This window comes from Sarcophilus harrisii, chromosome 2, assembly GCF_902635505.1.
Source record: "Sarcophilus harrisii chromosome 2, mSarHar1.11, whole genome shotgun sequence".
In the NCBI taxonomy this organism is placed as follows: domain Eukaryota; kingdom Metazoa; phylum Chordata; class Mammalia; order Dasyuromorphia; family Dasyuridae; genus Sarcophilus; species Sarcophilus harrisii.
The window spans coordinates 104,051,806-104,074,123 of NC_045427.1; the positions used below are offsets into that span (position 1 = coordinate 104,051,806).

Consider the following 22,318-nt stretch of genomic DNA (forward strand, 5'->3'; position numbering starts at 1 on the left):
CAGACACGAGATTTTTCCCAATCAAAATCCACTTCCACTTTTTTTGAAAATCTTCCAAAAAATAGTAAGAGGAGGGAATTCCTCGCTCCCTCTCTGTGCAGCCTGAAGACTAAGTTTGCAAGAGAAGGGGTTTGGGGGTTTGTGGTTGGTTTGTTGCTTGGCTTGATTTTTTTTTTGCCCCTTGTACTCAGTGCGTGCGTATTTTCTCTCTCTCTTTTTTGGAGGGGGGGAAGAGGGAGAGCGGACTGTACGTTGGAAAATCTCGGTTCAGACTAGAGCTACTGAGGTTTTTAGCTTCTCTGTTTTGGGGAAGAAAAATAAAAATCATCTTGCAATTTGCCAAGCGCGTTTTCTGTCTTTTGCGGCAGGAGGAACGGAGGGGGCGGGGAAGGGGAAGGGGCACGTTACTTGACCCTAGAGAAAGAAAAGCACCAAAGAACTAAGCAAGCACGAGCTGCGGCTGCATACGCAGCAGCGGCGGTGGCGGTGGCCGCGGCGACGGTAGTGGCAGCGGCGGCGGCGGCAGCGGCAGCGGCAGCAGCAACCCAAGCCAACCAGTCCAGGCAGCAGAGCCACATCTCCCCCACCCTCCCTTCCCCCAGCCCTCCCCCTCCCCCTTGCCCCTGCTGCCCTTTAGCGGCAGCAGCGGCGGCGGCGGCTGAGGAGGAGGAGGACGAGGAGGAGGACGAGGAGGAGGAGGAGGAGGGAGGGATAGAAGGAGGGAGGGAGCGAGGCACAAAAGACAGCGGGACAGACACCCACCTCGGAGCGGAAACAAAAGGAGGCAAGGACCGGCCACTTTTACCCGCACGTTGCAAACGCAAACCCTTCGTCTCCCTCTCACCGCCCCTCTCCTCCACCTCTTTCTTTTTCTCTACAAGGCTTATGGGGAGGAGGGAAGGGGGGACTTCCCCCCTCCCTAAAAGTCCCACTTTTCCATTCATTAGCATTATTGCTATTACTTTCTCCTCTGGTCCACACTTGACCATGGGAGCCGGCGTCCGATGTCCAGTCTCACCTCTTTCTTCCCAGGATTTTTTTTAAAAAGCCTTTGACTTTTTTTTTTTTTCTTTCCGGCGGTTGGAGAAAGAAATCCCTCGCCCCTTCTCCTGTTCCCCCGGGTTGTCTGGGAGTTACTCTCATTATTATCATTAATTATTTTGCAAATAAGGGGAGAAGAATCATAGCGTTTCTTTTTCGCAAAGAGAAATAAAGGAAAAGAAGGAGAAAAGAGAGCAGGGGGAAGGAAAATAACGAAAAGAAAGCTGCCCGCTTCTCCAAAAGTGCATATACGGTTGCGGTTTGAGGTGCTGTGGGTTTCCCCCTTTTAATTTCTTTACCCCTCACTTAAATGTTTTCTTTTTTCTCTTTCTTAAAAATAAAATGAAACGCATGCACACGCACCCTTCATTTCCCATCTTCTCTTTCGCACTCCATCACTATCATCACCATCATCATCATCATTATTATTATTATTTATTATTATTATTATTATTATTAGATTACTTACGCGAGAATTCCCGTTTGCTTAAGTGCTGGGGCTTGCCTTGCTTGCGGCGAGACATGGTGGGTTGTGGAGTAGGAGGCGGCGGCGGCGGCGGCGGCTGGTGAACTACAGCTCGGTTCACATCGGGAGAGCCGGGTTAGAAAGAAGGAGACTCCAGAGAAAATATCTTCATCAGTGCCTTTTGACATCCAAAATAAATTAGAAATAATACAAAGATGGCGCAGGGAAGATGAATTGTGGGAGAGCCGTCATGGCTTTTTTTTTTGGGCAAAAAAAAAAAGAGAGAGAGAGAGAGGAGAGATAGAGGGAGAGAGAGAGGGAGAGAGAGAGAGGGAGAGAGAGAGATGAAAAAAATGGCAAAAGCCCCCCTGAGCTGCAAGTTCAAGTGCGGACGTGACGTCCCTGCGAACTTGAACGTCAGGAGCCTGGATGGACAGAGACATACAAAACATGGGCAGGGCGAGCAGGAGAGAAGGGGAGGAGGGAAGGGTAGGCTAACACCAATGGACACACATCAGGGGCTGGACATGAAAAAGAGACCAGGACAAGCCAATGGACAGTGCTGGGAGGGGGAGGTGGGGGGGGGCTCTCCAGACGCCAGACACAAGCTGCCTAATGGGGGGGTGGGAAGGGAGGAGGTAGTGCTGAGAGGGGGGCAGGGGAGGCGCGGGGGCATTGAGCTCACAAGTGGCCGCAGCCGAGTACAGGAGGAGACGGCATGGCCAGGAGGAAAGAAAAGAAAGGGGGAGGGGGAAGGGAGAGGTGTATGTTTGGGGGGAGGGGAACGTCCTCCCCGTGTCTCAGCCACCCTCTAAAATGAAAGGTTAAAACAAGAGATAGAAGTGCTTAAATAATAAGCTAAAGATGTACGTAGAAAGGGACGAAGGGAACTCACAGAGGAGCAAAAAAAAAAAAAAAAAAAAAAAAAAAAGGCGGGAGGGGGGAACCAGGTAGATACCCCCTCCTTATACACACCCACTTCCCCCCTCCCCAGCTAGCCTCACACACAGCCCGGCGTGCATGCATCCTGGAGCAGAAGTGAAAGCCGACATCAATCTGCACTTTTGAAACTTTTCTCCCTCTCCCTCCCCACCCCCCCCAAAAAAATACAACATGAAAAGAAAAACCAGAAGTTTATAACTAAACTCTGAAGTTACAACCCAAGGAGAGAAGTACCAAGGTTGGGGAGGGGGTGTTGCGGAGAGTGGTAAAGAATTAATTGTAAAAGAAGTTTGTGTACCGTAGCAGAAAGGCAGAAGCTTTCAGGAGCCTCCGGCTCCCAGGTTGGGGAGAGAGGAAAGGAGCAATTCTGTGTGTAAAGGAGAGAAGCAGGACTAGGAGATACTAGAAGGAGTTTCGGGGAGCAGCTAGAGAGTGAGGTGAGGGGAAAGGGGGAGCCCAAGCTCCAACTCAGCATCTCCCTACTTACCCCCATGCCCCACTGCACCCCAAAGGCAGGCAGAATAGGTAGCTAAGGAAGTCTGAGGGCAAGAAGGGACAATGTCTTAATGAAACTGCAAAGCACGAATCTGAGCAAAGCGAGGTGCCGCGGCCCGAGAAGGAAGAAGGAGACAAGGGTAAATAAATAAATAAAGACAGAAACACAACTCTTGAGACTCAGCGCCGTTACTGACAAGAGTGAGGAAGAGTCCAGGAGAGCAAAATCGTTCAGGAAGGAGAGATAAGCAGCTTGGAAGCGGGAGATGCAGCGGTAACGGCAATAGCTTCGGCCGCGCCGAAACTTACCCTTTAATATTGAGCACCCATGCCCAGGAGAGCAGCCAGCGAGTTGCAAGGTTGTAAGGTACCAGCTGGGGGTGGGGGGGGGGAGGGAGGAGGAAAGAAGCGAAGGAGGAGGGGGGCTTTGTATGTGTGTTCCTGTGAGTGCCAGCTACTCCCCCAAAACGGTTGCCTTCATTTTTTTTTTAATGAAGGATGACCCATCTAGAGCAACAGAAAGGAGTGGGGGGAAATGGGTCTGTTGTGGGGATGGATCGGGAGAGAAGGAAAGGAAGTCTTCCTCACTTAATAACTGAAAGTGGGAAAGAGGAAGAAGGGAGAAAGTCAGAGAATGAATGAATGAACGAATGAATGAATGTAGCACGAGAAAAGAGAAGCTAAGCCGTGACTCTAAGAAATATTTTAACACGCAAAGCTATATTAATGACGTTACCCAGGGAGAGAAAAGAGAAAGGGACAGAAAATGGATAATAGGAATCTCACAGTTTGCTCACAAAAGCAGCAGGGAAGAAAAGAAAAGTGGTTGCCAACCTTGCAGGAACTCAGCCCCCTTCCCATAAGCTTACATTCCTCCCCCGCCCCCACCGCATCCCCCTACAGCTCAAATATCTTTCCTTTCTCCTTTTTTACATTTTTTTTCCTCTTGCTGAAACTTAGAAATTAGGAGATACTTGTTGGAAATGAGCCCCTGTCTCTTTAATGCGCGTGAGCGTGCGTGAGCGCGCGGACACACACACACACACACACACACACACACACACTCACACACACTCACACACACACACTCATAGACTGCTGCTGGCGGCGGCGGCTGCTGCCGCCACCGCTGTCAAAAAGCGTGCTTCTCTCTGGCGTGGGATACTTTCAGTTTTACGTAAAATGTACAGCAACAGCACCCCCTACGATTGGAAAGTTTATTCTGAAACGTGTCTGCAAAGTCGTCTCACCTCTCCTCTCCCTTGCAATGGCACCCAGCAGCCAGACGTTCCTCTGCCTCCCACCCTCCACCCCCCCAAAAAAAGGAAGTGGGAGGGGGGAAGAAGAGGGAGTAATGGAGTGAATCAACAACAGGCCGAGGACCTGTATTGGGTGAGGAGTTAGGGGAAGGTGGGAGCCAACTGAAGGGAAAGCTGCAGGGGAAGGGAGGTGTGTACACTGAATGAATGAGGAGCTTTTCCTCCCCTTCCCTCAAGGCTCACAGCAAGGCCCCTATTTTCTTCTAACCATTACATTCCTAAATCCTAAGGGGGATGGGCCATGTAAAGTGAAATGCTTTGTGGACTTTTTTTTTCCAATCTTTCCTAAATCTGGTGCTTCTCCAGCTTCTACCACCCCCTGGCTGAGCTGCGCGCCCGCGCGCAAGGACGCGCGCGCACACACACACACACACACACACACACGCGCGCGCGCATACACACATACACACACACACACACACACACACACAATATGCACGCACGCGCGCGCATCTGTACCTTTCAGTCTCGTCTGCTTGCATGCTGCTGTTTATGCGGGTGTCATCTTCCTAAAGTTTTAAACCTATTCAAAATGATTGACTTCCTATTCCGAGGTGGCTTCGTGAAGCCTCGGAGCGAAGAAAAGGTTTTTGATCTTCAGTAATAGGAGAGTTGTGGAATGGGAGGAGTGGGGATTGTCTGTGTGCGGTTTGTTGTGCGTGCATGTGTGTGTGTGTGCGTGTATATTTCCCTCTACTCTGAGAGGGGGGAATATTCCTCAAATCCTGTTAAGAAGCAGGAAGAATCATTTGCAGTAAAGCTCTGTAGCATGTACCTGATATGATTTTCCTCTTTTTCATGGGTTCTTCAGAGCAGGTCAGCATCTATCTTACACTACTATCTATTTTTGTCTTGTTCTTTATAAAACAGCCTTTGAGCTAGCAAATGAATGTCATTGCTTGAGTGAGGGGTGGCGGAAGAAGGGGAATGCGTTGAAGGGGGAAAAAAGGGGGGGGGTGAAATGCAACTGAGTGTTCCTTTTAAATAAATGCAATAAATACAATAAAAACCATTTTAGGTAACAAAAGCAAACTGTCTCTTTTTTTAGAACCCAGGATTTTCATATTTGAATATTGTACCATCTGTCCATAAAAGTCCATATATACAGAAGGTATATAAGTAGGTATCTGTGTATCGTGGAAATATATATGATTTATCCATAATGGTGTATATAAAGCTTTTCAGGGCTGGATGTAGTGTAAAAAGTAATGACTTTATTACCTCTGAAAGGTTCTGTGGTTCACATTTAACAGTCTTCTGAATTACAATTCATTACACAATTGTATGCTCTCCAAAGCCAGCACATATCAGGGCATCTATCTGTGGTTATTTCCAATAAATAACTGGCAACATTTTATTGATTTTCTTAAAAAAAATCATAGGAAATTAAGCACTTAGTTACAAGTAGGTCTGCTTTATTACTGCACTTGTTTGAGATTCCAGGAGGTTACTTCCTAAACCACATCTTAAAACATACATTAAAAAGCCAATTTTTTGCAGCTGCTTTTCGTGTGTGTCAGTGGAGAGGCAACCAGTAACGTTTCCACCATTAACATATATTTAATTTCACCATCATAAAATGCCCGGAATTAAATGGAAACTCTCCCCTCCCTCCCCTTAAAGCCATATTTCATGCCGTCTGGATTATTATCATGACTGTATTGGCATCTGATCCATGCCCCACGAGTGCTGCATTCCCCTTCTTTACCATCCCCGCTGCCTCCTCCCCCCACTTCACGTGAAGTTCATTTAACCTTTCAAGGGTGGGGGGTAAGGGGACATTTTGTGGGGGGTGGTTTTTTTTAAAAGGTCTTTTAAGAGATTTTTTTTTTTAATGTAAGCATAGATGAATGATGCAGGTGTTTTGTAAAAGGGGGATTGAAAAAGCAGTTTAAAAAGCACACTTGGATACACAATAAGTATATTTACCCTTCTTAAAGTGGCTTTTGGAGAGCAATAAATTATGACAATATTAAAATTATTTTCTGGCAGTCCAGTTAACTGCGTTTAGGGTTGTAAAGCCTTTGCTGATTCCATTTATGTTGTAATTATGGTCCGTGGGCTCTTTCTAAATCTTCGGTATATACTGTGTATAAACTCTTTGCTAATAGCCCTTCCTCCCCCCCCCCCCCTCCCCACCTCCAATGGGGGAGACTTTTCCCAGGACTTCCTGCAGTATATATTCTGCCTCTGATCTCCGTATTTAATAGCCAAGTTCTGGTTTATGCTTTATAATGTGTTGACAAGTTTTCTAACAGACTTTCTGAAATAATGCACATATATTCACGTCGGTTAGAAACTCCATCGTATTTTTAGAGCTGAGTAGATCTATACCCTAATGCAGTGAGAGAGCGTAAATCATAGAGGATTTCATAGTCCTTTCAGTAGTTTTCTGTATGAAGTATGAGCATCGTGGCCTCCAGACGTAACCTTTTAGAAAAAAAGACAGTGCTTTTATTTTATGGTGTAAAGTGCTTTTAGCTTCAGGGCTCAGAACGTGAATGTGGTCAACAAACAGCTCCTGAAAGTGAGCTTAATACAGTTCCCTGGTCCTAGTGGGAAGGACTGCCTGGCGCTGGGGACTGGAGCTCAGCTGGAGCGAAAGGGTTAAAAGGTCTGTCTCGATGGAAATTATAAGACTAAAATAAAATATTCATTGTCTGACTTGGGGGGGGAATCTTTATTGACTAAAAAATAAATACATACATTGAAACAATCAGTCCTTGCCTCTCTCCCTTCCCCCTCCTTCACCTCCCCATATCTAGGAGATAACAAAACTTGAAATCATCTTCTTTAAAAAGATGCTTCACCTTTATTTTTATTCTACCTTGGGAACACTTTTTGAGGTTCCTGGAAGAGTTTATGTATAGGATTTGGGGGGTAAGAAAGGGGAGAGATGGAGTTATTAATGTAAATGCAAATGAAATTTAAGACAGGAGGGGGGGGGGGGAAGATAAATAGGGCTGGGACAGGGTGAGAACACCCTCGTGTTGAAAGGAACTGAAACATGACAAAGGAAAACGAAGAAGGGCTGCAGCCCTCCCATGCTGCTCTTCCTGAAATCTACCTTTCTTCAACTCTGGGCTATGTTGTCTTCTCCCTCACATTATGCCTTGGAGTCTGCAATTCTGATTGTCATGATTTAGGTCCCTGATACTGAGCAAACCAGACCCGGGTGAGGACTTCCTTGTAACAACTTAACATAGCTTTTCTTATGTCTTTAAAGGACAGTGCAGATCACAAAAATGAATGGAGATGTTAAACAAACAGCAAAGGGAAAAGCTGAAGGAGATTGAATCATAGCTTCAAACTGTCCCCTAAGTCGTGTTGGGGTGGGAGAAGGGTGTATGAAATATATGAAAAAGCATGATCTAGACCATTTCACCTCAGTACCCCTCTGAGGACCGAAAACATAATCTGCTTGGGATACTTTTTTGGTTTTTTTTTTTTTTTGGTTGGTTGTTTTTGCATTGTGTTTCTAATTTTCTTGTAAGGACTCTCAAAGAAGCATGATTTTAAAATATATATATACACTTGCTATTTCTGTGTGACTGTGGCCAAGTCACTTTACTTTCTCAGTAAAATGATATGATAATGAAAACAACTGCCTTGTTTATCTCATAGGATTGATATAAGGATCAAAGTCCTCTGAATACAGGAAAATGTTATACAAATAGAAAGGGTACATATTATTTAGAGATTAGCACTTGTTCCTAGCACTTGAACCTAGTTACCCTAATTTTATATTGGACTGCCGCGTCAGTAGAAAAATGTCAGTCCATCTGTTTGCTCGATCCATTAGATAAATTGGACACACACTATTATAACTTTTGTAGAATACCACGACATCAGTATCATCCTAACTAACCTGAACACTAAACTGCATCATTTTCCCCAGAAATCATCAGTACTTTGCTCAGGCAGTCTACAAATATGAATGGATGTACTCTTAAATATAAAATCTAAGAGTAATGAGCTTGGACACACCTGTCCACCCATCTATGGCTAAAACTAAACAATTACAATATCACAAAAGGTATTTCTATCAACTTCCAGAATGCCACATGATACAGTATCATCCCAATAAGCTAGCGTCAAGAGTGTGGATTCATTTTTTAAAACAGCTTTGCTTCTCTGTGAAAACCTGCTCTTCTGAATAACTTTGGGGGGGGGGGAAACACCATCATAACTAACAGGAAAAATACTAACATCAAAGCATGAATAATTTTCAGATCTAATCCCTCCCCCCATTCTCACCCCATTCCTCCCCCAAATAAATCACTTATTTTCAGCTAGGGAATTATTTTTAAATCTATGTTTTTATTAGTCCAGCATTTAAAAAACCAAGCTTCACCTATTTGTCATTTTGGGTAAATAAAGCAAAAAGTAACACACACACATCTGGTCTGACATTTTGTACAGCAAGTTTCAGCCCAATGTGATTTAAAACAATGTGAGTTAAAAAGCTCTTAAAATTTGGGTTTATAATGGAAACGCTGACAGACTCTTAATTATAGCGGCACTGCCAGACACTGCTATAATGAAATAGTTGTGCTTTCATTACTATGGAGGCACTATAGTTAAGGGTCTGTCAGTGTTTCTATTATAAAACCCCAAGTTTAAAAGGTTTATAGCTTGGGCTGTTTAAATGGCATTGGGCTGAAACTTGGAATACAAGTTATCAGTCCAGATGTGAAGTTGCTTTACAAAAAGCAAACTAACTCAGCTGAGGAAGCTTCAGCTTTTTTTTTTTTTTTTTTTTACTCTTTCTTTTTTTGGCCATAGAGAACATCACAGAAATGATTTTTAGTGTTTTCAGATGGTCTTGCTGCCAACTTCTAGCTATGACTTAACTGTCTAAAAGGAAATTTTATAGGCAGTTAGGCCTTTATTTAGACTGGTACTCTTTGGTATGTTACAAGTTTTTATTATCTCTGAGTGTATATATAAAAACTTTAAAACCGTGACTATATGCAAGGGAGTGCAGCAAGCACATACACACAGGGTTAATAAGAGAAAAAAAAAAGCAAGTTGTACTTCTTACAGAAGTCTCACATAACTGACTTGATCCATCAATTTTATGGTGATGCTGGTAACCTAATAATGAAGAGAGCAATAATAACCATTTTAATAATTTATATCTAAATTTATAATTTATATTTAAGATACTTTCCTAACAAAAATCATGTAAAGATATTATCCCCATTGCTGAAGAAACTGAGGCTCAGAGAGATTAAGTAACGAAGGTCATAAAATGCTTTTGTCCTAGGATTGGAGCTGAGATTCTAATTCAGATGTCCTGCATCCAAGTTTCATGTTTCCAATTTGTTTATTGCTTCATCTCTCATTTTAGTCATAGGAATTTGCCTCTCACCTTGGAATTATAAGCTAGCATGGTTCAGGATAGTCCAGGAAAAACAACAACAACAATATAATGGTTAGTCTACATTGGAACATTTAAGACATGGAGATGTAGATGTAATTCTATAGAGAACCAAAATGAAGTTCTTCAAGGGTTCTCCATAAATTTCATGTTTATTATATTTAGGAAGTTAATATTTAGGGGGACTCTGACTTGTGTACACATATGCATACCCTATGTTCGTTAGTGATTTCACTGACAAGTCAATGAGATACGGATCTGGCATTTTCTACTATTAGTTTAGCAATTGGCTGTTTTCATGGATTAGCATATCCACCAGAGGGCAGACAGTAGTAGCAGTGGAAAGACTAAGAGAGAATGAATGATGGGGCAAGAAGAGAAAGCTGAAACATTGATTTGTCAACCCCGTTGTTGTTTTAAGTGGCTTCGGAAAAACTCACTTAGGCAGGTTGAAATAGGTGAATAAAATAAGGTTTTTATTATATGGGTGTTTCATTGACTAAGTAAGCTCCTTGTTATCCCCCAGAGCTAGCAAACCTCTTGGCAAGCTCCAAGGCCCCTGAGCTCTTGTTTGAAGGCTGGACAGCAGCCATTTTGTATTCCTAAATTCCCCTTTACTTTAAAACAAAAGGATAGTTTCCCCTTTGTTTTGACTGGGGGTAGAGAGTGGAGGTAATCCCCTAATAGAGGGATTCAGTCATATGCCCACTCTGTAACTATTTTAGACTAAGTCCTTCAGGAATCAGATGAGTGAAAGAAGAAAATCAGGAATTAAAGTACTATAATCTGCTAAGGTTCACACAGTCCTTTGATTTCATATCTGCTCATTTCTCTTACCTCAAAAAAGGTAAGAATTTCCCAGGTTCACCAAGAGCCCTATCATCTTATCATTAATATAATAATATTCATAAATATCATTAATCTCTGAAGAAGGCTATGTAGAGCTGCAACATTTAAAATCAGCCTCTCTCTCAACTGGTTGAGTCTTCTCTAATTTTCAGGTTTCCTGGGCCCCCTTGGCTAGAAAAGTAAGCCAAGTTTCAATTTCAGCCTTTACTGGCCTTTTTCAAAAAACAAAACAAAACAATAAACCAGTTGTTAGGTTCCAGATTCTAAACTAAGAAATACAAATAGTCTAACACCTCCTCTGAGAAGTTGGTAACCGATAGGAAATGTAGGATGTTAAGAAGAAAAAAAATTTTTTTCCTCCAAAGTTAGCTTTGTGCAATGTCCCTTCTTTCCTTCTCTTCATCTTTCCCTCCCTCCATCCCTCCCTTCTATCCTTCCTTCCTTCCTTCCTCCTTCCTTTTCTTTTTTTGCTTAAAAAAATCCAGCACTTGTGTTTCACTAAAATGAAAAACCTTAGTCTCAGTATTCCAACAATCCAATTCAACAAACATTTATTAAGTGCTTCTTGTGTGCAAAATATTGCTATTATTTCTTATTTTGGAAGTTCTTTATCTGGTGGCAAACAATGATATACTGAGCAAATACAAGATATAATATCTACCTTCAAGGAGTTGATGTTCAGAGAACTTGGGGCATATGCACATATTTGTGCAGGTTTGAAAACATACATGCAGTATTTTCACACACATATACCATGACCACACAACCACACATGGCTACAGTCACTTTCAATGATTTATCGAAAGTCTTTGTCACATAGTTGTATGCCATTTTGTTATATTTTAAAAAATAAATCCCATTCTTTACTCAGAGGTTAGTTCAGAACTATGTTACATGCATTTACCCTGCTGTCTAATGTACACATCACATATTGTCCTCCGGTATACTTAAGGTGGAAAGAAGGCATTTTATGACTCTGAGTTTATTTCATATAAAAGCCAGTATCTTAAAACCACCTCACAATTCCTAAATTTTTGCTCTGCACCAGAGCACTTAGCATAGTATTTTGCGTATGGTAAGTCTTCAAAAATAAATATGTTGAATGGAAGAAAAATAAATATGTTGAATGGCCTACTTGAATGAGCCTCTTTAGCATCTTCTGAGTCTTATATATTGTATTTTTTAAAAATCCCTGCTGATAGCATTTCTAAAACGCCTCAAAATTTGCAATGCAGTAGAAGCAAGTCCCAGGTACACAGAACAGATCCAGTAACTAGGATATAGGGAGAGATTAATTCTAGGCCCAACCAACACTGCATTCTTAAAAAATATTGAGATCTAATTTAGTTCTTTCTAATCAGAATTTATATTGAGCAAGAGCCCAATGGACTTTAGATTTAGAACTTTGGTGGACTGGCTCAGAGAGAAGTAAAATGTACGCCAGGATCTCAGGGGGTGGAGAAATAATTTGTGCAATTTTTTTTCTTAGTCCCCTGGCAATGTGGATATTGTATCTTGAACTCAGAGCTTGACTTAATAAAAGAAAATGCAGGAGAAACTGATTTACAGTATCTATTTCGCTATTAGACAAAATTCTGTTATTTAAAAAAAAAGCATCTACAATAGAAGACTGGGGATCTTATTCATTAAAAAAAAAAAAAAAAAAAACCTGCTTTGCAAAAACCTGTACATGGTTAGAGTTTACTGTTTGCAAGCTCCAGAATAGAAAAAATATACTCATTTAAAAAAAATATATATATATATATATATATTTACAAGAAGTCAACCGTTCTTGGTGGGGACATGAATTTTCAATAGTTTCTTTTAAAAGCCTGCATATATCAAAGTGAAAAGCAGCCCCAAGTCACACCTAACACAGGAGATACTTTTTATATTAGTTTTAACTCTGCCTGAAGGATTGCAAAGTGCATTTTCCCCCACTGATTGTCACATTTGTGTACTTATGTCTTTCAAAATTATATTTTGTGAAACGTCTCAAAATCGTGTGCCTAGACTTGCATTTTTCGATATTTCACCATTAAGTACATTTAATATAATAGAAAAACAAATAGAAGGTGAATACATTTTTCATGGTGCAGAGTCTTAGTTCATCACCTCCAATCTTCAAGAATTACAAAGGTTAAAGGCTTCAGACCATGGAGACTGATGAATGTAAAATTCTTCATGATGTAGGGTGCTATCTTTTCTTAATTTAAAAGGAAGAAAAAGGTTTTAAAGCAGCAACAGTGGAAAAATATATTAACCTTATGGTGTAATATTTTTCAATACAATATTAATGCCTACAATTTTTCTGTGCAAACTAGCGCTGAAATGAATAGGATGGTGGCAATAATTATTTTAATGAGACTTCCCATAGCCAGAATAATAAACAGATATACTGCCTCATGTTCTACTGAAAGGTACTGCATACGGAAGAAGATGGCTATGGTGACTAATGTGTGGTAAGAGAATCCTTCTGTGAACAGTTTGGGCATTTATGTCCCTACATGTTATTGATAGCATACATTTTTACTACATGGTGTCTTTATTACCGAAAGTCTTAATTGCAACAAAAAATTATTCTTGGACTTTTGTTTCCAATAGGAAAAGTATTATACAGAGAGGACAGTGCTTTGTAAAAGGGCAATATGAGGCAGAATGTTTGCTGATGATTATATGAAAGTAGTGTTGTTCTTTGCCTTCTATACATTGTCTTTTTAAGAGCTAAGGAATTTAGCTAGCAAAGTATGATCAAATCAGAATGAGGTTCTGATGATTCCTCCCTCCCTCTCTTCCCCAAAATGAAGGACCCAGAATTGAAGCCTAAATTTACACAGTATCCCTATATTTAGGTGTTTCTACTACATAGTATATAAAATTGCTCATTAATCTAAAAATCCCTGATAAAATATCACATAAACTATAGCTTGGCAGTAAGGAAAGTTAAGGCTAGAAAGCTGGGGGAAAGAGGAGAGGATTTTTTTTTCCAGTATATTGGTCATTTAAATGAGAAGTCATTTAAACAAGAGTTAAATGCTCACATATCTATCTTCCAGAACCAAATGCTTTTCAATGTCTGGACAATGTACAATTTTCACAAAGGAGGTCCAAAAGGACTAAAAGAAAAGGTGTATCAAAGGTATCTGTGGAACTTGGAGCCAATAAAAATGAAACTATTCTCTTCTGAGACCCAATTAACTTTTATATCCAAAGCTGCACTGCACATTTGTACCTTGCTTATGACTGGGGCTAAAAAAATATATGTACCATGGAACCATGCTTTTAAAGGATCTGGTTGCCTGGGTCTTTTGCTCATTCTTTTAGAGATTTTCTCTTTTTCAAATGTGTATACATTCAGTGAATAAGCCTGTGCTAATTATTTTGTTTTTCTTCAAATGATCAGTTTTCAGGGAATTAAGGGCTTCAGCTCCTTAGTCTTGTAACTTTCAAAATATTTCCTTCAAATTCTAAAATAAAAAAAAAAAGTTGTGTGTGGGGTAATAATAAATAAATTTCATACCATGGACTTTTCAAGGATTAGAGTCTTGTACTGGAAGAACTGTTCATATATGATCCTTTTTCATTTTTTAAAGGAGGATATATATTTTTCTGTTACCTTTCCTGACTGTAAAGCAATCACAGGAAACTGCAGGAGGCACCATAAATATGCAAATTACTGAGAGATAACTGGTTTCAGTGGTTATGCCTTCAAGTAGGAAGGAAACATGAGAGCTGGAGCCTCTTACTTCCCCGTAATTCGTATGTTTGTGGTGCCCCCTGCTGCAATCACAAGTTGTCCAGGAAAAGGATGGTAAAATCCTGAAGCATTTAGCTCTGGCTAATATGTTAAACAAGTGCCCACTATTCCTATTCAAAGAAGGTGATATTAGATCTTCCTTTTCCAAAGGTCGGAAAGTTAAAATTTAAATATGGTCTTTAGCCAAAAATTTAATGCTTCAAAAACATCCACCTCAAAATTCATGTTGCCATTTGGTAGTGATTTATTTTTTACGTTTTAAAAGATTACCAAATGATAATCAATAACCAATAAGACATCTCCCACCAATACTGAAAGCTTCCATCAGGCAGTAAAAAGTTAATATGTTAACAATTCCAAGGACAGTCTTCAGTGGCTTTGTTTTTTAAAAGGAAATTTTGTGGTCCATTAGCTCATACTGTGGACTGGACACTTTGGTATTAAAAAAAAATAAAATAAGTAAATGAAACAACTGAGTTATGAACATTGGAAAATTGATTGCTATAGCTCTATAGTAACTTTATTACAGATTTTCATATTAAGACTGTGGGGGCCCTACAGAACAGAAGAACATGATACAATTCAGACCTGTGATGGTCTATTGAATACATAATATGCATTTTTTAAATTGCCTGAATATGTATTCACATGACAGATTCTAATGGGTTTAGGAGGAGCTCTTGCTCTTGATCAAATAATAAAAACTGTTATAAACTTGTCTATCACTCCAAATCTCATATACTTCTATTAAAATTGTTTCCCCCCATCTTCGTGTTTAAATACTGCAGTTGACAAAAAGCAAAGGAAAATTAAACCACTGGAAAATGGGAGCTGCAGAGGAGAGCATCAAAGCAAACCCTTTAAAAACTTTGTGGTCCTTCTCCACTTTCTCTACCCCCTTTCCCTCTTCTCTTTTTTTTTTTAACCCCAGTTTTACATTAGTCTCAGAAATGCAAGGTTTCTCATCTGGCAAATATTTCAGAGTGGCTGAGTACTGAAGGTTGACTTTTGATTTAGCTCTAAATCTTGTTTCCATGGGTATTTTATATTCAGCTCTTCACAGCTAAAAACAAAGCAGAGAACTGAGGAAATTAGCCATATAATTTCTGCAATAAACCTGCCTTCCTCCAAATAACCTAGGAATCCTCCACACTGGATGTAGAAGCCTGACCTGAGATGCTATCCCAAGATTCTTCAGTCTTATAGAGGGACAAGAGAGCTAGGGGGTGATGACGTTAACTGGGCAGAACTAATTAGAAATAGATAATAATATTAAGGGATCGATCTTTTTACAACTCAAAACTTATGTAAGTATATTAGAGGGATTTCCCCCCCCCCCCACCTACACTGAGTTTTATTGCTATAGAAGGTTAAGTGCTACAGAAAGAAAACCTGAGCACTACAGAGCAGTTTGAGAATGGAAGCTCTTCTGTTCCAGAACCCCTGCCATATATGCTCTGTCACTCACCTTCTAGACACTCAGTACAACCATTCAATCTATTGAATCAAGAGACTTTGATCTTATCTGCATCTGTGAGCTGACTGTCAACCTGCTTGGACTGCATATTAAATCATCCATAGTAGCTGTATCAAGCTGGGATGATCTGTTAATTCTAAATTTATTAACCCTTGGAGTGCAGTCATCATGTTTAATCTAGTGTAGCCAGCATTTATTTTACAAGACCAAATCCTTCTTTAAGATATAACTGTGCTGTAGGTTAAAAAACTCTTAATGGGTGCTGCATTAGGATAATTATGGGGAGAGGCTGACTTTGGGCTTAAGGGAAAGACTGGTTGATGTCACTTTATCAATTAAGAGTCATCGTCCTTAGCAGGGGATACCCTTATTTGCACCGATATTGGCTTGTGAAGTGAAATTTTTCTTTGGAAATAACTATGTTTTTTAAAGGGAGCAGAAGAAAAAAGGAAGAAAGAAGAGGAGGAAGAAGAGAGGGAAAAGGAGGAAGGCCTGTCACAGTTTCCGTGTTTAGCAAATCCAGGAAGAGAGGTTTAAAGAGCTTCCCTAGCCATGAGTAACAATTCATGATGAAAATAATCACCTCGGGTAGAAAGATCCAGTATAAACACCAATGCCACCTCTAGTAAAGCCCAAACTTCTAGATCAATAAATGTCACCATCTCTGATTCAACAGATTTTTTTTCACAGGCACATAATTCTTCAAATTGTTCTGTGCAAACCAAATCTTGAGGTAGTTCCTCTGAAGAGGGAAAAATATGTTCATTGAATATGTTAATCTGATTCTCATACAAAAAGAAAGATATCTATTATACTTGCACCATTACTGATGTTATCAACATATTCATAGCTTTTCTTTCAGACACAAACTGCTAGCCATGCTCCCTTTTTGGGTAACCACGTGCCTGATATCTCTCTAATGTAGCCTAATAACAATTTTAGCATTCAGATGAAGCGATTTCATTCTGTGACTGCCTTTTCTATTAGATTTGATTTTGAGAAGCCCCAGTGGGTGCCTCGGAGGCAGAGATCTATCTGTGAGGCTGCTACCGATTCAATAGCAGCCTGGGCTAACCTTGACCTTTCCCGAGACCCTGCTCCATCTGGTGCCAGCCTGCTTCTCTCCCCCCCCCCACCCTCTCTCTCCCTCTTTCTTGCTTCATAGTCAACATTGATCAAGGCAGAATGGAGCACCTTCTCTGCTAGAAGGGCTGGGTAGGCTCAGAAGGACAGCGCATTTCAGTATATGGAAATGATCAAGCTTCTTATGCAATCATAAATCTACATAGGAGTCTTGTGATTTGATATTTCATTCACCTCCAAAGATTTTTTTTTTCTCTCTCTCTCTCTCTCCTAACAGGAATTTATAAGCTATGTAGGAGCTCCTGGACCACGGCTTTCCCCAACACCTGGAAATTATCAAGCTTGCTGCTTCCTGAATGATGCTAACAGCTCTAATGCTGCAAATTCATTTTTAACAACTCACTGGCTTTTATCTAGGACTTGTGTGTATGTGTGCGTCTTTCTTTAAGAGAAAACTACTAAAGCAACTGAAAATATCAAAGACACAAAAATCAAATCTGACTTGAATGTGTTACATCTTTGAACCCATTCCCATTATGCATATGTAGATAGATACATTTCCCTGCTCCCCTTTTCCCACTCTCTTAAGGGCGGGAGAGGAGGAAGTGGGGGTAGGTGGGTAGAAAGAGACCTAGATGCGAAATGGGGAGAGGTAACTGGGTGTTAACACCCTTGACTGAGCTTCTTGAAACCCACCTTTCCCACCCTCCCTCCAGGATCCCACTCCATTCATTCTTTCCCAGGGATCATATAAAAATATTTCATTTTCTAAAGCACCCATTACTGTGCATTGATATGTTCTCCGTGGCTCTCTCCCTCTCTTCTCTCCAACCCCCCACCCCTCACGTCTTTATCAGGGGGCTGGGTGGTAAAGAAGCTGAGTGAGGGGGAATCACGTGGGCAGCCCATGGGCAGTAGCAGCCGCTCAAAAGAAATTGACTGACTGGCCGCTTGGGCGCATTTCAATATATGGAAATGACCAGAGGCTTCTGCAATAAATCAGCACTCAACACTTTGTCATTTTTCTAGTTCTGCTTCATTTTCCTATTTTCCTCTTCTCGCAGAAGCTGGATTTCTCGCATTTTGCAATGCCTCTTCCCACCCCCCACCCTCTCCAAACCTTGCCCCACCCCCACCCCCCTCTCTCTGCCTCTCTGAATCCCCTGTAATTGGACACATCCTGTCTACGATTCTTTTTCTTTTCTTTTCTTTTTCCTTTCCTTTCTTTCCTTTCCTTTAAAAAAAAAATCCAACAAAAATAATCGCTCGGGGTTTGCTGCCGCTGGTCATGCCTCTGATTTCCTTTGACACGAGAAGCCTGAGATACGGTCACGTAGCCCCCTTCTCCGAGACCTCCCCACCGCCCCCTGTAGAAGAGCCCCCGCCCTCGCCCAGCCCCCTTTGCAGAGTTCCCAGGGCCAACTTGCAGCTCAGCAGCAACTTGGTCCCTGAATGGCTAGGCTGGTCTTTGGGAAGGGGGGCGGGGAGGACGGGGAGGACTGAGAGGACGAGGAGGACGGGGGAGGTTGTGTGTGTTTTGAAGAGGGTCTGGGAGGGATATTTTTTTGGGGGGGGGTTTCCTTCGGATCTTGCTGCGTGCCCCCTCCCCGCTTCTACCGCTGCCCCTCTTCTCCCGAGCTCGCCAGCGTTTCGCAGGCTGACGCTGATCCTCGTTCGTTCCTGCCATTCCATCCACTTGGGCACTGCCTACATTTCGTGGCACGCATAATGAAAATAATAATAACAACAAGAGCAAAAGCCCAAGTGGCATTTTTTTAAAGTTCTATGCTTAAAGCCAACAAAACCTCGCTTCTCCTTCATCCACTCCATCATCCCGCTGAGCTTTTGGGGTTTTGTCTCTTCTCCCTATAGACAGGACAGCCTCTATTTTTCCTCCGCCTGGCTTTGCGAACAATAGGCATGTAAAGGGTCAGTGGTCATCACCCTATAAAGCTCAGAACCTAATTAATTTTATTAAAGGAGGATCTGTTTATGCAATATGACAGCCTTAGGGAATTAACCCTATGGGTCGCGAGACGTTATTCAGACACTAGCGATTCCCCTTCTCAAGCCAAAAGTCTACACTCCCTGACTCATTCCACCTTTGGCAGAGTCTGGGGGGAGGAGGTGAGTTTGGGGCTTTGGACTTTGGGGATGGGGAAGCGGGCCCCGGACGGGAATTATAGGGAGCTGATGTCTAAATCCCGATGCTTCAACTCAGGGTGCAAACCTGAGCTGAGTAGCAAACCCAAAAATTCGTCATTTACTAATGACTGAGATTTGAAATCCATAACAATTAGGTTTTTAAAAATACAATGTCAAATGGTTCTCACTGAGCTCTCCTCAGAGAAGAATTAAAAAAAAAATGCAGGGTGGTTAAACCTCTGACCCGAAATAAAGTGAATATTTTGATGTTTCAAAACACCAGTATTCTATTTGGAAATCATATTGCGTGGAACTCAATATGTCTTCTATTGAGCAAAGAAAATATAACCGTTTTTAAGTTATTATTTGTTATTTTTCCTGCCACTCCAGTAATTTGAAATACATTTTTAATAACCTCCAGCAAAATGTAATAGTTCACACATATTGTTCTTTGACTTAATATCCCTGTGTATTCCTTAATTGCCAAAACAAAGTTTATTTCATTTACAATGGCTAACTTTATGCCTCCTAGGAATTCCAATGGAGATGCAGAATTACATAGAATTCTTTCATTTCTTACTATCACCTTAAAATTTTTCCAGCTGGGACCCAAAGATGTATAGATAAATGTATAGAAATAGATATGATAAAATATTCAATAGCTCTCTGATGGAAAGGATACTTGAACATAATTCCTCTTCCCCCCTCCCCCCACTGGAGGAATTTGTTTTGATTTAGATCTATAGATAGTAAAGGAATGAAAGAAACTGTGAATTACACTGAATATAAGATGTTTATCACTTAGATATTACACTCTCTCTTAGATTCTAGAGAGCTTTACAACATTTTCCAAACTTTCTGATGGAAGCAGTGTCTTGTGCTGTCTAAGGTTTATCAGAAAGGACCTGCCAGCACATGCCAGCTAAAATTGAGTGTCAATTAATAATAATAATAAATAAAAAAGCTCCTTGATTTCTACATTCATGTAATTTAACAGGTTTTGGAGTAAAGCATAGGAACAGAACGGTTGTGAGAGCATTCCAATATATGCAGTTCTAACAGTTTTCATTCTAAGAAGCCAAAGCTTCCTAAAATAGAATGGCTGAGCATTTCTTTTCTTTTCTTATATTAAAAGTCCAATCTACACTTCACATAAAATGTTTTTAAAATTACAAAAATATTTGTCTTTAACAAAATGCGCTTTTTGTTCTACCAAGAAAGCAAACATCGTGAACAGATTCTCCCAGCTTTCCAGTCTCCATTGCTTTCCTGTCTGTTGTACATTCAGCCCAGCCACCCCAAATTAGAAATATTTTGAAAACTAGAATGAAAATAATTATAGCCAATGGATGTGTTATTGTTTAAGGTACTGAACTAGAATGCCCCATTTCCCCACAATGGTAACAAAATCACAAATTCTCAAACTGCTCTCGGATTCAGTCAGGCACAAAGTGGGGAGCTTACACTGATTTTCCTAAGTGCAGTTTGTTGTTTTAAAAACATATTGTACTGATTAATAAAAATGTGAAATAACTGGAGCTACAAATTTTGAACTACGAATCGCCATCTGCTCAAATGGGGGAAAACCAAAAATTGCCGAATATATTTTCTCACCTCGTTTTTTTTCATAATAACATAAACAACATTCCAGAATGATTAAAAAAAAGAAACTGTTCTTAAATGCATTTTTATAGTTCAACAACTGCTTGGTGAGTACCATGTCCACCTTCTTAAACATGCAATTATTTTTCTTTAATTACCTACATATGTTATATCAGAAAATGTGAGTACTAGTGTTTTTCCCATGAACTGTACAGGTCCATGTTCCTCTAGCAATTAGGACTACAAGGCCCTGGGTTGAGCCGATGAAATCAAGATATAATAAAACCCCAAATCCTCAAGTTTCTTTCAGGTGTCAAATTTTATCAGAGACCCCTAGGAAGAGTACTTTGTGGTTGGATGGGGAGGGGGGAGAGAATAGAAATCAGTTCCCTGTAGTCAAAATGAAACAATACATTATACAGCAAATAAATACTTTAACCTTATGATTTTGGAAAGAAAATGGGTGGATCAGTTTTACTTTGTCATTAGGTCCTTCTAGATTTCAGATGCTGACTGTCCAGCCAGACTAGATTTGGAACTCTACCCTTCTCCATTCTGTGAGGAAAAATTATAAAATGCCTTCTGGGGCACATCAAAGCTTTGTCATCTAAGGGTCAGAAATGACTAGGCAGGAGTTAGTGATGGAAAAGAACCAAAGAAATGAAAGAATGACCACCTTTCAAATCACAGTTTTATAAAGAGCTTGTACTCCCTGAGGCAAAGAAGAGTCAGGGTAACTTTTCATCATCCTATGAAGGGAGATGAGGCTAATTGCACAAAAGAAATTATATGCTATCATATGAAATATACACACCAAATGTATGTGTGTGTTTGTATGTGTATGTATGTAGCCCACTTTCTAAAGTCTAAAACCTCTCACTTTGTCTATCCTGCAAAGTCCATGCTAAGACTGAGACAAAGCATTAAGTTTAACAGAAACCACAAAGCCAGGGCTAAAGAGGGGGAATGTTTTCAGTCCATTCTTGTCCTATACCCACCAAAAGTGAGGATACCCTAATAAGGAGAGAGATACCCCAATAGAGTAAAGAATTATGGAAATTGCTGCGACTCCAGGGTGGGAACAAGATAAAGAGATGGCATAGAAATTCTTTATCATGATTCTACATATAGACTTTATTTTTGTGAATTGTTGGGCATCTTTGTTACATTTTGTGCAGCACTATCTGCTATCAGCAGCCCCTATTTGTTTAAAACTCATACTAGAGCTACCCCAATTTCACAAACACAATAAAGATGCTGTGTATCAGAAGAAAAGATTGTATCTTCCTATGGGGGAAAATAGTTTAAACCACAGAAGTCCATTATGTTTGAATATGTTAAAGTTATAAATGTATAATATATAAATAAAATTTCATTATATTTGAATATGGAGAAACTGGCCCACTTGCAAATATGCTAGCCTAAAATGGGAAAACCAGCCCTGTTCAACTGAAAAAGAGAAGTTAAATTCAGGGCTTTAAAAAATGAAGTTGATATTTTTAAAAACCTACATGTTATTATTGGATCCAAATGGGAGTTTTAAAACAATTAAATATTAAAATCTCCCTTTATTGAAAATGATTTAAAAGTTAATGGGATATGGAGAAATAACACTTTTATTAAAAATTTCTGTGAAAGAGAGCCTGTTTACCTGTTTACAACATTCTTTAACTATGGGCAAGCCCTTTAATCTTTTGAAGCCTCACTTTTCCCCATCTGTAGGATGGGGATATTGATCCTTACACTACCAAACTTCACA

At 40.4% G+C, this 22,318-nt stretch overlaps 1 protein-coding gene across 5 annotated transcripts in view; it reads right to left on the reverse strand.

Moving 5' to 3' along the window:
* BCL11A (BAF chromatin remodeling complex subunit BCL11A) overlaps positions 1-2,415 on the reverse strand; it is a 121,012-nt gene extending 118,597 nt beyond the window's left edge. For 3 of the 5 annotated variants that reach the window (XM_031950511.1, XM_003758255.4, XM_023494937.2), the window contains exon 1: positions 1,511-2,415. In XM_031950511.1, coding sequence (XP_031806371.1) covers positions 1,511-1,565 — 55 coding nt within the window. In that variant the 5' untranslated portion in view covers positions 1,566-2,415. The remainder of the gene's footprint in view (positions 1-1,510) is intronic. The other 2 variants (XM_012540195.3, XM_031950510.1) reach the window with 2 other exon arrangements.
* Between the last annotated feature and the right edge of the window lie 19,903 nt (positions 2,416-22,318).